Here is a 14,706-nt window from a genome sequence, read left to right on the forward strand (position 1 = left end):
CAGGGGGCGGGGCCAGGAGACAGGGCCAGGTGGCAGGGCCAGGGAGAGAGCCTGCAGAACATTTACATTTACATTTAGTCATTTAGCAGACGCTCTTATCCAGAGCGACTTACAGTAAGTACAGGGACATTCCCCCGAGGCAAGTAGGGTGAAGTGCCTTGCCCAAGGACACACGTCATTTGACAGGGCTGGAATCAAACTGGCAACCTTCAGATTACTAGCCCGATTCCCTAACCGCTCAGCCACCTGACTCCCTGATGACAGGAGCAGGTTAGGTGGACAAGCCAAGGTTTCACAACAAACAATATTTACTTCAACTAATGGTTGTGCTGAAACAGAATCAGAGTGAAGAAAATCACTGTGTGACTGTATGAAGGATTTCTTTCTGGACTGGACTTACTGGGGAGTCCAACATGATGACCTGGGTTACATTCTCCTCCTCCAACCTCCCTCTCCACCCCCACCTCCACTCTCCTCCTCCAACCTCTCCTCTCCTCTCCACCCCCACCTCCCTCCCCCATTCTCCTCCTCCAACCTCTCCTCCCCACCTCCCCTCTCCTCCCCACTCCTCTCCTCCTCCAACCTCCCCTCTCCACCCCCACCTCCCCTCTCCACCCCCACCTCCCCTCTCCACCCCCACCTCCCCTCTCCACCCCCACCTCTCCACTCCACCCCACCTCCCAACCTCTCCTCTCCACCCCACTCCTCTCCTCCTCCAACCTCCCTCTCCACCCCCACCTCCCTCTCTCCACCCCCACCTCCCCTCTCCACCCCCACCTCTCCACTCCACCCCCACCCTCCCCAACCTCTCCTCTCCACCCCCACCTCCCCTCTCCACCCCCACCTCCCCTCCCCATTCTCCTCCTCCAACTCTCCTCCCCACCTCCCCTCTCCACCCCCACCTCCCCTCTCCACCCCCCACCCTCCCCTCTCCTCCACCCCACCTCCCTCCTCCTCCTCCTCTCTCACTCCACCCCCACCTCCCCAACCTCTCCTCTCCACCCCCACCTCCCCTCTCCTCCAACCTCTCCTTTCCACCCCCACCTCCCCTCCTCCACCCCCACCTCCCCTCTCCACCCCACCTCCCCTCCCTCCCACCTCTCCACTCCACCCCCACCCTCCCCAACCTCTCCTCCACCCCCACCTCCCCTCTCCTCCAACTCTCCTCTCCACCCCCCCACCTCCCCTCTCCAACCTCCCTCTCCAACCTCCCTCTCCACCCCCACCTCCCCTCCTCCAACCTCTCCTCTCCACCCCCACCTCCCCTCTCCACCCCCATTCTCCTCCTCCAACCTCTCCTCCCCACCTCCTCTCCTCTCCTCCCCACTCCTCTCCTCTCCTCCCCACTCCTCTCCTCCCCACTCCTCTCCTCCCCCACTCTCCTCCTCCAACCTCCCCTCTCCTCCCCCACTCTCCTCCTCCAACCTCCCCTCTCCTCACCCACTTCCCTCTGCCTTCCCTCCCCCACTCTCCTCTCCCTCGCCTCTCCTCCTTTCTCTAAAAGTCACATGCCCCGTCAAATCTGCATCTCTAGAATTCAACACATTCCATTGGCATGGCAGCCCTGCTCACATGACCACAGTGTGTGTGTGTGTGTGTTCACATGATCACACTGTGAACAATCCTCCATTTACTCTGGGTTAACAGCAGATGGTCAAAATGTCAAAACACACTAAACTCCAAACAACACAAGCAAGCATTAATAACATGAACCCCCAAACCAGGAAGACGTGTGTGTGCACATGTTGCTGTGTGTGTGTGTGTGTGTGTGTGTGTCATACAGTGTGTTAACAGGCCAGACAGAACTAAACCCCCCAGTCAGAAACAACAACAGGAACACCAAGATTGTCACATGAACACATATCTCCTGTAAACGTCTTTATACAACTACAAGGGGAAGCGTTCAAGATAATGGTTGGGATTTTTCAACTGTGTACTGACCTTGAGCGCTGTCTGTCGACCACAACCTGCTCTGTTATCCAACTGCCACGAGGCACGAGGGAGAGAGGGAGGGAGAGAGACAGAAAAGAAAAAGAGAAGGAAGACAGAGGGAGAAGAGAGAAACGTGGATAACCCTTCTAACTGTGGCGGGCGGCAGTCAAGCTCTTCCATCAACAACAGCCCCAGTCCAGGAGTTACAAGAAGAGAGCAGGCAGAGGGAGAGAGAGAGAGGTGTATGTCTTTCAGCTTCCAATCACACACAGAAGCACTGTGGATTCACAGGGAGGAGGAGTGCATCTGTGGTATGTGTGTGTGTTCCTAACCCCTGGCTAGAGTCTTGGTCAGAGATGCAGCAGTCCCACAGCACAACACTGATGTGACAGTGGCCGCAAGAGTCACTGGAGACCAGCTGTTAAAGGACTTCCCCTCCCGCTCACTCTCTACTCCTCTCTCGCCCCTCCTTTCTTCCTCCCCCCTCTCTCTCTCACTTCCCTTCTCCCCCTTTCCTCCATCATCCCATTCAGTAACCTGAGAAATTACACAGGACGGTGGCAGCATTTCACAGTTCGCCTCAGTTCGTCTCCTCCTCCCGTCTCCTTCCTTCCCTCCCATCTCCCACCCTCATCCCGTCTCTCTCCTTCCCTACATCTTCCTAATTCTCCTCCCACCATATGTGTGTGTGGGGGGGGAGAGAGAGAGCAGAGAGAGAGCAGAGAGAGCAGAGACCAGCTGTGTTGTATGTAGGGTTCCCCCTCTCTCGCTCACCATCACCCTCCCCTTATTCTCTCTCCCTCCCTCCCTCCCTCCCTCTTTTACCATCATCCCTCTATCCCCCCCCCCTCTCTCGTCTCTTCTCTCCAGCCATCTGGTTGCCATCAGTGGCTCACACAGGAAGAGGGGCATCAGTGGCTCACACAGGAAGAGGGGCATCAGTGGCTCACACAGGAAGAGGGGCATCAGTGGCTCACACAGGAAGAGGGGCATCAGTGGCTCACACAGGAAGAGGGGCATCAGTGGCTCACACAGGAAGAGGGGCATCAGTGGCTCACACAGGAAGAGGGGCATCAGTGGCTCACACAGGAAGAGGGGCATCAGTGGCTCACACAGGAAGAGGGGCCGTGAAATTCTGGGCTGCCAGGGAGCCACGCCTTCCTCTCCTCTCCCTCTGATGAGCGGTCGACTCTTGATAAAGGAGCCCCGCTGCGTCTATCCTTCTCTCTCTCTCCCCCGCCATCTCTCCCTCCTTCTCTCTCTCTCCCGCCATCTCTCCCTCCTTCTCTCTCTCCCGCCATCTCTCCCTCCTCTCTCTCTCCCGCCATCTCTCCCTCCTCTCTCTCTCCCGCCATCTCTCCCTCCTTCTCTCCCTCTCCCACCATCTCTCTCTCTTCTTCCCTCTAGAGTGGCTTCCATGATGGAGTGGTATATTGATTGAAATTCTATTTCTCTCTCACACACACACACTCTGGGTGCAGAGTAGAACATAGCAGAAACACAGCAAAGTACAATCCAGTACAGCACACTATGCTACAGCACAGTAGATTAGAGTACACCAGGACATGGCAGACCAGACTACCAAAGCCACGACTCTGGAAATAGACAGGGTCCTTATGACAACAGCAGTCTATTAATATAGCCTGCTGCCCTTCTGATCACAGCTACACCAGAACCAGACACCTCCAGCTCCCAGACACTCACCAAGGAAACAGCACTCACTAACAACACTACTTTTAACAGCCCGAGTACCAACTGGGTCAGTTCACCTAAACATACTGTCCATATGGCTGTAATGTCACTAGAAGTCCTACAGCAGATGATGTCATGGCTGCTCCTGGGATGAAAGCAGCCTAAATATAGTCCTGAGGAGAGGATCTGACATTCTAGAGAGGTTTCTGTCATCTGTGCTGCATATGGTCAGTATGGGAGGGTAGAGGAAAGGGGGAGAGAGTCTGGCTGTGAGGGCTTTCCCAAAATACAGTCAAACACTTCACACACACGAGCAATGACAGGTTTCTCAGTCCTACAGGGGCATTTGATTTAGTCACCTGGGCAGCCCCGACCGCAGATACTTAAGATGTTCACTGACCTGCCCGAGTGCTTTAGGGTGGCCTCGGCGCTGCCCCATGCTGGGAAAGAAACAGCAAACCAGAGACGAGCAGAGTAAGCGACACAGAACCCTCTCCTGAAACAGCTCCACCTCTCCTGAAACAGCTCCACCTCTCCTGCAGGAGTTACACAGCTCCACCTCTGATGAGTAAAAACAACATTCCCGTGTCCGGGCCAGGCCGAGCCAGACTACCTAGTGTTTCCAGTGTAACACAGTTAATGTGACCATCGTGGGAGAAGAAGCCCTTGCATGAGAACAAGTGTTTGTGATGACATAATATTTGTATGGATGTTTGTTTTTGGATTAATGATGGTAAATGGACTGCATTTATAGTGACTGTCACTGTAAATAGATAAAGAGAAAAGAAAAGAGAAAAGAAAAACGAAAGAGGAAGTGTTAGAAAGTGATGATAAAGTCCTCAGATGCGTGTTAATAAAGGCATGTTGTCCCTATACGGTGGACTGCTTTAGCCACACTTGAACCTGAATATGCATGTAATTAAGCATGTTTATAGAACAGAACTGGAGAGACAGAGGTTATAATTTAATAGATAGAGATAAATAAAAAAATGAAAGAGAGAGAGAGACAGAGACAGACAGAGAGAGAGAGAGAGAGAGACAGACAGACAGAGAGAGACAGACAGACACAGAGAGAGAGAGAGAGAGAGAGAGAGAGAGAGAGAGAGAGAGAGAGAGAGAGAGAGAGAGAGAGAGAGAGAGAGAGAGAGAGAGAGAGAGAGAGAGAGAGAGAGAGAGAGACAGACAGACAGACAGACAGAAGGGGAGCCCCTGTAACTTGATATGGTACAGTGTCCACACACAGGGTGGTCAGCCTGTTGAGCTGGTGTCATTTGAGCCTCATGAGTTCATGTGAGGTGTGATGACTGTGAGGGGAGTTAGCCTAACCTGGTTAGCCAGCTCCATCTGAACAAGCTTAGGATGAACAGTTGCAGACAATGCATTGCAGTAAGGCGGCCATTAATGTTTTATATCTTTAACACTTATTTGTAATGGACATTTAATAATTAATGGCCCAACCCACATCATTTCCACAGCACCAGCACTCGCTAAGGAAGCTAGCTAGCCTGGAAGACTACCGTAGCAGTGCTAACTAGACTGGGCAGGCTAACGTAGCAGTGCTAGCTAGCCTGTAAGACTACCGTAGCAGTGCTAACTAGACTGGGCAGGCTAACGTAGCAGTGCTAGCTAGCATGGAAGACTACCGTAGCAGTGCTAGCTAGCGTGGAAGACTACCGTAGCAGTGCTAGCTATCCTGGCCAGGCTAAGAGGCCAACGCATTATAAACGCTTGTTTGTTTGTTTCCTTCCTCGTCCACGTGAGGGTTTAGCTGGAACAAAAGTCGTTGTTTCCTGTACCACACGTTAAGCAGATTTAACGAATCCTCAACTTGACAAATAAGGGGGGAGAAAAGAGGGCTTGTTGTTCCACCCTGGCTGCAGCCCTGTGCTGCCGGCAGCTCTGCACGGAGCTTGCCCTGTGGAAGGCAACTACTGCTTGGAGAGGAAGAGAGGAGGGGGAAATAGGAGAAGAAGAGAGGAGGGGAGGAAGAGAGGCTAACCCTAACAGCTGAGAGGAATCACTTGAGCCTACAGACTGTTGTCAGTCCTGCTCAGAAAAAAACTCAGGGTTCCCCGCTAGAACCCAGACACACAGAGACCTCAAGGTTCTCCTGCTAGAACCCAGACACCCAGAGAGACCTCAGGGTTCCCCGCTAGAACCCAGACACACAGAGAGACCTCAGGGCTCCCCGCTAGAACCCAGACACACAGAGACCTCAGGGTTCTCTTGCTAGAACCTAGGTAGGAACCAAGCAGGTCTTTACCTTCTCCACTTCCTCCTGCAGCACGACAGATAACACCACGCAACCGATGCTGTGGGAGATACAGCCCGTACACTATGCCTCCCCCTTCACCTGCCCCTCCCCCTTCACCTGCCTCCCCCTTCACCTGCCCCCCCCCTTCACCTGCCCCCCCCTCTCCTCCTCCCCCCCCCCTTCTCCTCGAAAGAGGAAGTGTTAGAAATAGAAACTGAACGAGAGAACAAGAGGGAGAGAGGACAGATGGAAAACTAGAGCTGATGGGGTTTTTGTAGAGAAACATTTTGATTCTTTAGCTGGGGAATCTCAGGCTTGGGTTTGTGTGGGAGGTACAGCCAACCTCACAGCATCGCAGGAGAACACTGAAAACACTGTTCTACAGAAATGCAACTGTTGTTTTTTTACATAAGCTTAAACCTAAATGTTAGTACATAAAATCTGATACAAAAACAGTAGACGAAAATACCTCTAAGCCTTAGTCGAAAGATTTTTCTGCCAAGAAATGTCATACATTTTGTAGTCTCAGTATGTGTGTAACGTCCTGACTGGGTTTAACACACACACACGGTCTGGGAACCCCTACAAGCAGACTGAAGCCATGACCCCCAGAGAGCTCCAGCTACCAAACTAAACAGCCTCTCTCCCTTTCTCCACTCCCTTCCCCTCCTTCTCCCTCTCCACCCCTGGCCTCTCTCCCCTCTCTCTCTCTCTCTCCCTCTCTCTCCTTCTCCACTCCTGGCCTCTCTCCCTCTCTCCTCCTGGATCATACACATCCTCCAGCCTCTCCTGTTAAAGACCCCTGGCACCCCTATCAAATAACACACAGGCTAACACAGGCTCACAGGAACACAGTGCCTGAACAGCAGCACAGCCAGAGGGCAGTCCAACAGTCAGAGAGACAGACAGACAGAGACTGACTTCAAAAATATCTTTATTGGGCAGTCAAAACTGCCAGCTAGACACCAGTTACATTACAACAACCATTTTGGATCCTACTTACTCGTATTGAAACAAGAACTCAAATAAAGTTTTACAAACAAAAAGCAAAAGAAAGATGGAAGCGTGGATGTTTGGGGGGAGAGGGCTTCGGTTAAGTTGTAACCAAGAAGGAGAAAGACAGACAGAGAAAGAGAGAGAGTTACAATAGCAGTCTTTTAGAGGAACACCAGTAGGCTTCCCTGGTTGAATGAGTCAAAGGTCACAGAGTGCTTCAGAGAGCCACTAGACTTGCAGCTCCCTCCGCAGCCTGTCTTGTCACAGAGGCGGCTCAGGACAGCGAACAAGCAGAGCATCCTTCATGCAGTGTGACACATCACATGGCCTTCAGGCCTGCTGAGTGCAGTGTGGTGGGAAATACTGTATCTACATTAACTTTGAGATGTAGGAACAGAGGAAGGAGAGGAAGAGAGGAAAGGAGAGGAGGGAGAAGAGAGGAAAGGAGGGAGAAGAGAGGAAAGGAGGGAGAAGAGAGGAGAGGAGGGAGAAGAGAGGAAAGGAGGGAGAAGAGAGGAAAGGAGGGAGAAGAGAGGAAAGGAGGGAGAAGAGAGGAAAGGAGGGAGAAGAGAGGAAAGGAGGGAGAAGAGAGGAAAGGAGGGAGAAGAGAGGAAAGGAGGGAGAAGAGAGGAAAGGAGGGAGAAGAGAGGAAAGGAGGGAGAAGAGAGGAAAGGAGGGAGAAGAGAGGAAAGGAGGGAGAAGAGAGGAAAGGAGGGAGAAGAGAGGAAAGGAGGGAGAAGAGAGGAAAGGAGGGAGAAGAGAGGAAAGGAGGGAGAAGAGAGGAAAGGAGGGAGAAGAGAGGAAAGGAGGGAGAAGAGAGGAAAGGAGGGAGAAGAGAGGAAAGGAGGGAGAAGAGAGGAAAGGAGGGAGAAGAGAGGAAAGGAGGGAGAAGAGAGGAAAGGAGGGAGAAGAGAGGAAAGGAGGGAGAAGAGAGGAAAGGAGGGAGAAGAGAGGAAAGGAGGGAGAAGAGAGGAAAGGAGGGAGAAGAGAGGAAAGGAGGGAGAAGAGAGGAAAGGAGGGAGAAGAGAGGAAAGGAGGGAGAAGAGAGGAAAGGAGGGAAGATGATGGGTGGGACAGGGATGGAGCCCTGACTGGTACTTCACTTAGCAACACCATCAGTTAGCAACACATCATCATCATCATCCTCATCATCACAACTACATGGAAACTATTGTGATCTGCCCATTAATAGCGCTTCAGCAGTGCCTTGTCACCTGACCTCACCCAAGTCCTTCATGTAATTAGCTGGTTGCCCTACTTGGTTTCCTCTGAGTGCCGCTGCTGTGATTGGTCTGTTGGAGGTTCAGTTTGACCAATCAGCCCTAAAGTGTCCTCTCTCCCTCCCTCACCCCTCCAGGATTCAAACCCGGGTCCTCTGACACACAGCCACTACCTTTCACCAACCGCTTCAACTACTGACAAGACACCAACACGCTGGTATGGCTCAGAGGAGTTTCCACTGAGAGAGCTAACTGTGTTGCAGTCAGACTGGCAGAGGAGAGGATCGGGGGTCTGCGCTTGTGGAAAACTCCACCCTGGAGGCGTCTGCGCTTCTGGAGAACTCCACCCTGGAGGCGTCTGCGCTTGTGGAAAACTCCACCCTGGAGGCGTCTGCGCTTCTGGAGAACTCCACCCTGGAGGCGTCTGCGCTTCTGGAGAACTCCACCCGAGGGTGGTGCTGGAGCCCCAGAAGACACACAAACTTGTAAAACATGCGTGTGAGATAAAACAGGAAGGATATCTTTTGATATTTCCTGATGATATGCTGGCATGAGGCCAGTTCATTGACAGGCAGAGATTACTTCTAGAGAAAGGCGCTTCTTGGAAACAGTGGTTGCTGTGAAAACATGCAGCCCTACCGCAAGTAGACAGGCCCTTACGCAAATATCCACAGAGATCCGGTATCCCACTAAGACAACACACCAGCTGTAAGCTAAGACCTGGAGTGAGGGTGAGGAGGGCTGGGTGAGGAAGATGAGGAGGGTGAGGAGGGCTGGGTGAGGAAGATGAGGAGGGCTGGGTGAGGAAGATGAGGAGGGTGAGTTGGGCTGGGTGAGGAAGGTGAGGAAGATGAGGAGGGTGAGGAGGGCTGGGTGAGGAAGGTGAGGAAGGTGAGGAGGGCTGGGTGAGGTAGATGAGGAGGGCTGGGTGAGGAAGATGAGGAAGGTGAGGAGGGCTGGGTGAGGAAGATGAGGAGGGTGAGGAGGGATGGGTGAGGAAGATGAGGGTGAGGAAGGTGAGGAAGATGAGGAGGGCTGGGTGAGGAAGATGAGGAGGGTGAGTTGGGCTGGGTGAGGAAGGTGAGGAAGATGAGGAGGGCTGGGTGAGGAAGGTGAGGAAGATGAGGAGGGCTGGTGAGGAAGGTGAGGAAGATGAGGGCTGGGTGAGGAAGATGAGGAGGGTGAGTTGGGCTGGGTGAGGAAGGTGAGGAAGATGAGGAGGGCTGGGTGAGGAAGATGAGGAAGGTGAGGAGGGCTGGGTGAGGAAGATGAGGAGGGTGAGGAGGGCTGGGTGAGGAAGATGAGGAGGGTGAGGAGGGCTGGGTGAGGAAGATGAGGAGGGTGAGGAGGGATGGGTGAGGAAGATGAGGGTGAGGAAGGTGAGGAAGATGAGGAGGGCTGGGTGAGGAAGATGAGGAAGGTGAGGAGGGCTGGGTGAGGAAGATGAGGAGGGTGAGTTGGGCTGGGTGAGGAAGGTGAGGAAGATGAGGAGGGCTGGGTGAGGAAGGTGAGGAAGATGAGGAGGGCTGGTGAGGAAGGTGAGGAAGATGAGGGCTGGGTGAGGAAGATGAGGAGGGTGAGTTGGGCTGGGTGAGGAAGGTGAGGAAGATGAGGAGGGCTGGGTGAGGAAGGTGAGGAAGATGAGGAGGGCTGGTGAGGAAGGTGAGGAAGATGAGGGCTGGGTGAGGAAGATGAGGAGGGTGAGTTGGGCTGGGTGAGGAAGGTGAGGAAGATGAGGAGGGCTGGGTGAGGAAGATGAGGAAGGTGAGGAGGGCTGGGTGAGGAAGATGAGGAGGGTGAGGAGGGCTGGGTGAGGAAGATGAGGAGGGTGAGGAGGGCTGGGTGAGGAAGATGAGGAGGGTGAGGAGGGATGGGTGAGGAAGATGAGGGTGAGGAAGGTGAGGAAGATGAGGAGGGCTGGGTGAGGAAGATGAGGAAGGTGAGGAGGGCTGGGTGAGGAAGATGAGGAGGGTGAGTTGGGCTGGGTGAGGAAGGTGAGGAAGATGAGGAGGGCTGGGTGAGGAAGGTGAGGAAGATGAGGAGGGCTGGTGAGGAAGGTGAGGAAGATGAGGGCTGGGTGAGGAAGATGAGGAGGGTGAGTTGGGCTGGGTGAGGAAGGTGAGGAAGATGAGGAGGGCTGGGTGAGGAAGATGAGGAAGGTGAGGAGGGCTGGGTGAGGAAGATGAGGAGGGTGAGGAGGGCTGGGTGAGGAAGATGAGGAGGGTGAGGAGGGCTGGGTGAAGAAGATGAGGAAGGTGAGGAAGATGAGGAGGGTGAGGAGGGCTGGGTGAGGAAGATGAGGGTGAGGAGGGCTGGGTGAGGAAGATGAGGAGGGTGAGGAGGGCTGGGTGAGGAAGATGAGGAGGGTGAGGAGGGCTGGGTGAGGAAGGCTGGCAGCTCTACCAGCCTCCCCTCTGGTATGTGTCCTGGTCACCATGGTGATGAGACAGAATTCTCCAGATAACAGATCAAATATCAGCTCAGATACAGCTGAGGTAACACACACACAGCCAGCCAGCTGAGGTAATAGGCTACACACACACACACACATTGAGAAAAGGCTGTTATTACTTTCAACAGGAGGTAACCTATATTGGCCTGTCAACATTAATATACAGCAGGCAGTGTGTGCCCATTTCTCTTTGTGTCACCAACTCTTCCAGGAGCTGTACTCAGACAGATAAAGACCTTGACCGCTTCCTCTCCTTGCAGCAGAAACAACATGTGCTAATGAGCAGCCGACCAGGAACTAGGGATCCTAACCACACACATTCCTGCCCAGCAGGAGGACTTCTGTGGGATAGTTTCACAACATTGATCTGCGTAGTTCTGCTAGCGGCCGTTGGCATTTGTAAGCAGAGGCGTGCGCATTAACTATCACAATACAAACAAGATTATTTGACTTCCCATATGGATAAAAGCGATGTCTCCCTGTATGGGTTGCATCGCGCGAGTTCCTGAGACGTGTGAACGTGAGTCTCGTGACTGGAAAAGCAATGGATCCCGCTGATAAGTTTGGGTGTGTTCTGAATTACGTGCTCTTACTTCAACTTCAAGTAAAAAATTTGAGTTCATCAAACCAGCCTCCGTTTAAACGGCAAATAAACAAGCGTGTAAGCAGCCGCTTTCATTCAAGAACAGTGATTCGGCGAGAGCGGACGCTGTTACACCGCGGTTAGATTTGCATGGAGGCAACAATATGGATACAGTTGAAATCACTTACGTAACGTCGCAACTTTTTTTCAGGAGGCGACTTTCTCAACCAGCCTGAACACACCACATCTCCCCCGCTCATCTTCGCTCCTCAAGTCAACAAGTTTGGGTTGTGGAAGCCGAAGTTGGGGGCTCTGGAAAATAAACAGGAAAACCTTCGAACAAAGTACAAAAAGTGTAATGTTGAAGACATTCAAATGTTGAATTAGCAGACTAGGGAGACGGTAAAATAATAATGCCGTCACTCCTCCCTTGACAGTCTCTCTGCGAGTCACCGACAGAGAAGACGTATCGACCAAACAACGAATAATCTAATAAGAATCCTGAACAGTCACACACATTTCCAAGTTGTCGTCGTTTAGCAAACCTCCGCGGCTGCCTTCCTCCGGGAGTGTGCCTCCTGCCGAACACCGGACCCTTGTTTTCGTTTTCCAATCAGAATAGTCGAATCAAGCCTGGCGCCAGCAAGTGAAACTCGACAAGTTTCGCGTTCTGTTATGGGTTTTTGCAATTTCAATCAGAGTGGAACCAACCCTTCTTTGCGCAACTGGGTGTTTATTTTCTTCTGTTTCGGACGCATATTTATCCCACACGGTGCTTTTTCACCAAGAATGCTGTGGGCCTTCCTCCCAGTTTCAGTCCGCGTGGTTCCTTAATTATGATTGACAGCTCAGCTCCGTCTTTTCCTAAACTCCGCCGCTTCTGGAGCCGTGCGGAGGGAGAGGCGGCGTGGAGGGGAAAAAATGGAGATTCAACCATGGGACATGTAGTTCTCAATTGTTAGCCGTTTGCTTCCGAATAAGCTTACGTACTTTTTATTAATGTTGTTTAATTTCATAAGGTCAGGATACAAAGGAAAATAATTGACGGGCAACGATGGCCGGCGAAAACTACAAACTCTACTTGTGTTAGCGAGGGCACGTCCATTATGGCAGACGTGCAAACTACACTTACCATAATGCGCGCGCAGTGGTATGTGCTCGAAGAAACCACCTCCAGCGGTGCCGAGCTGCCGAACCAGTCAACCATATTTAGGCTGAGGGATACCAAACATGTAGAGTAGGGTTACAACAATAACACCTCATATTATTTCTGTTATTATTACGTTACATATTCTTCTCATTATTATACTGTCCACCAACAGCATGATCTGAAATACAAAATGCATGCCTCAGTAAATGGTAAATATTGATTTTTTGGGTCTTTCATTTTTGTCTGTCAAAACTCCCTATCTCATCCCCTTTAACCCTCGTGCTGCCTTCGGGTCACATGACCCAAAGGTTCATAACGAACCATCGTTGTGTTTACCCAATTTTACCCAATACAAAAACTAATTAAAATAATTTTCTTTTAACCTTTGCAATGTGGGGGGTCTGAGACAGCCCAACGGTTAAAAGAAAATGCTTCACTTTGTCTTTGTATGCGGTAAATCTGTCGCAATACGACGGTGGGTCACAATGACTGATGGGTCAGAATGACCCGAAGATAACACAAGGGTTAAGATGCTGGGTGGGGTGGGCTATGTAAGGAACAGCATTGTTATGGTAATCAGCTCCCTAAAGGACGTTACGCTCTACTGTCAGACCACCGTGATGAAGTCAGGAGGAGGAGGAGGCCGCGCGGAGGAGGAGGAGGCCGCGCGGAGGAGGAGGAGGAGGCGGAGGCCGCGGCCGCGCGGAGGAGGAGGAGGAGGCCGCGCGGAGGAGGAGGAGGCCGCACGGAGGAGGAGGAGGAGGCCGCACGGCACATCTGAACAGATTCACACGCATCACGTCTGAAAGTACATCACTCCCAGAAACTTCATTGCGTCCTTGGATGTTTCCAGCCCCTCATGAAAAGGTGTGTGTTCAGGCTGCACACACACACATGGACACATGTAGAGTTGTGTTCAGGCTACACACACACACACGGACACATGTAGAGTTGTGTTCAGTCTACACACACACACACGGACACATGTAGAGTTGTGTTCAGGCTACACACACACACATGTAGAGTTGTGTTCAGTCTACACACACACACACGGACACATGTAGAGTTGTGTTCAGTCTACACACACACACACGGACACATGTAGAGTTGTGTTCAGTCTACACACACACACGGACACATGTAGAGTTGTGTTCAGTCTACACACACACACATGGACACATGTAGAGTTGTGTTCAGTCTACACACACACATGGACACATGTAGAGTTGTGTTCAGTCTACACACACACACATGGACACATGTAGAGTTGTGTTCAGTCTACACACACACACATGGACACATGTAGAGTTGTGTTCAGTCTACACACACACACATGGACACATGTAGAGTTGTGTTCAGTCTACACACACACACACATGGACACATGTAGAGTTGTGTTCAGTCTACACACACACACATGGACACATGTAGAGTTGTGTTCAGTCTACACACACACACATGGACACATGTAGAGTTGTGTTCAGTCTACACACACACATGGACACATGTAGAGTTGTGTTCAGTCTACACACACACACATGGACACATGTAGAGTTGTGTTCAGTCTACACACACACATGGACACATGTAGAGTTGTGTTCAGTCTACACACACACACACACACATGGACACATGTAGAGTTGTGTTCAGTCTACACACACACACATGGACAGATGTAGAGTTGTGTTCAGTCTACACACACCTGGTCATCCAGACCTGCAGGCTCATCAGGGAATGTCAGTCCCTGAAACAGGAGGAACACTCTTACCAACAACAGACAATGAATCGTATTGAATAATCAAGGTGTTACAACAAGGTCTTGGTGGTGAAGACCGGGTCAGGGGGGTCAGATGGCTGAGCGGTTAAGGAGTCGGGCTATTAATCAGAAGGTTGTTGGTTCGATTCCCGGCCGTGCCAAATGACGTTGTGTCCTTGGGCAAGGCACTTCACCCTACTTGCCCTGGGGAGAATGTCCCTGTACTTACTTTGTCGCTCTGGATAAGAGCGTCTGCTAAATGACTAAATGTAAGAAAACCTCACTGGTAATGCTGGTTAGGATCTGCCTAAATGTGTCTGTCTTAATTTGTGTCTATTTGTGTGTCTAAGTTTGTGTCCGATACACCCAAATTAATATACCAGTGTGATTGTTCAGTGCAACAGCGTCCCTACCAAACGCTCATTAAAGAGTTAACCCTACCCCTAACCCACACACCAATCAACTGGAACTCTAATGGATGAGAGGATGAATTATTGAGTGGCATTGATTGGACCGAATGGATTAGGGTTAGCAAAGTTAGCAGCTGGTCTGTGACAAGAAACAAACAAAAAGAAGACACTTTCAACAATATGTTTTTACAGTTTAAAATGTCATTAACATTTTATACTATGAACATTGTACAGCAAGAATGAGGTACACTTCCAGTCCAA

At 51.5% G+C, this 14,706-nt stretch overlaps 1 protein-coding gene across 14 annotated transcripts in view; it reads right to left on the reverse strand.

Moving 5' to 3' along the window:
• gab1 (GRB2-associated binding protein 1) overlaps window positions 1-12,210 on the reverse strand; it is a 40,265-nt gene extending 28,055 nt beyond the window's left edge. For 4 of the 14 annotated variants that reach the window (XM_062477897.1, XM_062477899.1, XM_062477900.1 and 1 more), the window contains exons 1-2: window positions 11,647-12,208; window positions 11,318-11,441 (exon numbers count right to left, since the gene is read on the reverse strand). In XM_062477897.1, coding sequence (XP_062333881.1) covers window positions 11,318-11,389 — 72 coding nt within the window. In that variant the 5' untranslated portion in view covers window positions 11,390-11,441; window positions 11,647-12,208. Of the gene's footprint in view, window positions 1-11,317; window positions 11,442-11,646 lie in introns of all 14 variants that reach the window. The other 10 variants (XM_062477903.1, XM_062477901.1, XM_062477898.1 and 7 more) reach the window with 6 other exon arrangements.
• Between the last annotated feature and the right edge of the window lie 2,496 nt (window positions 12,211-14,706).

Source organism: Osmerus eperlanus, chromosome 14, assembly GCF_963692335.1.
Source record: "Osmerus eperlanus chromosome 14, fOsmEpe2.1, whole genome shotgun sequence".
NCBI lineage: Eukaryota > Metazoa > Chordata > Actinopteri > Osmeriformes > Osmeridae > Osmerus > Osmerus eperlanus.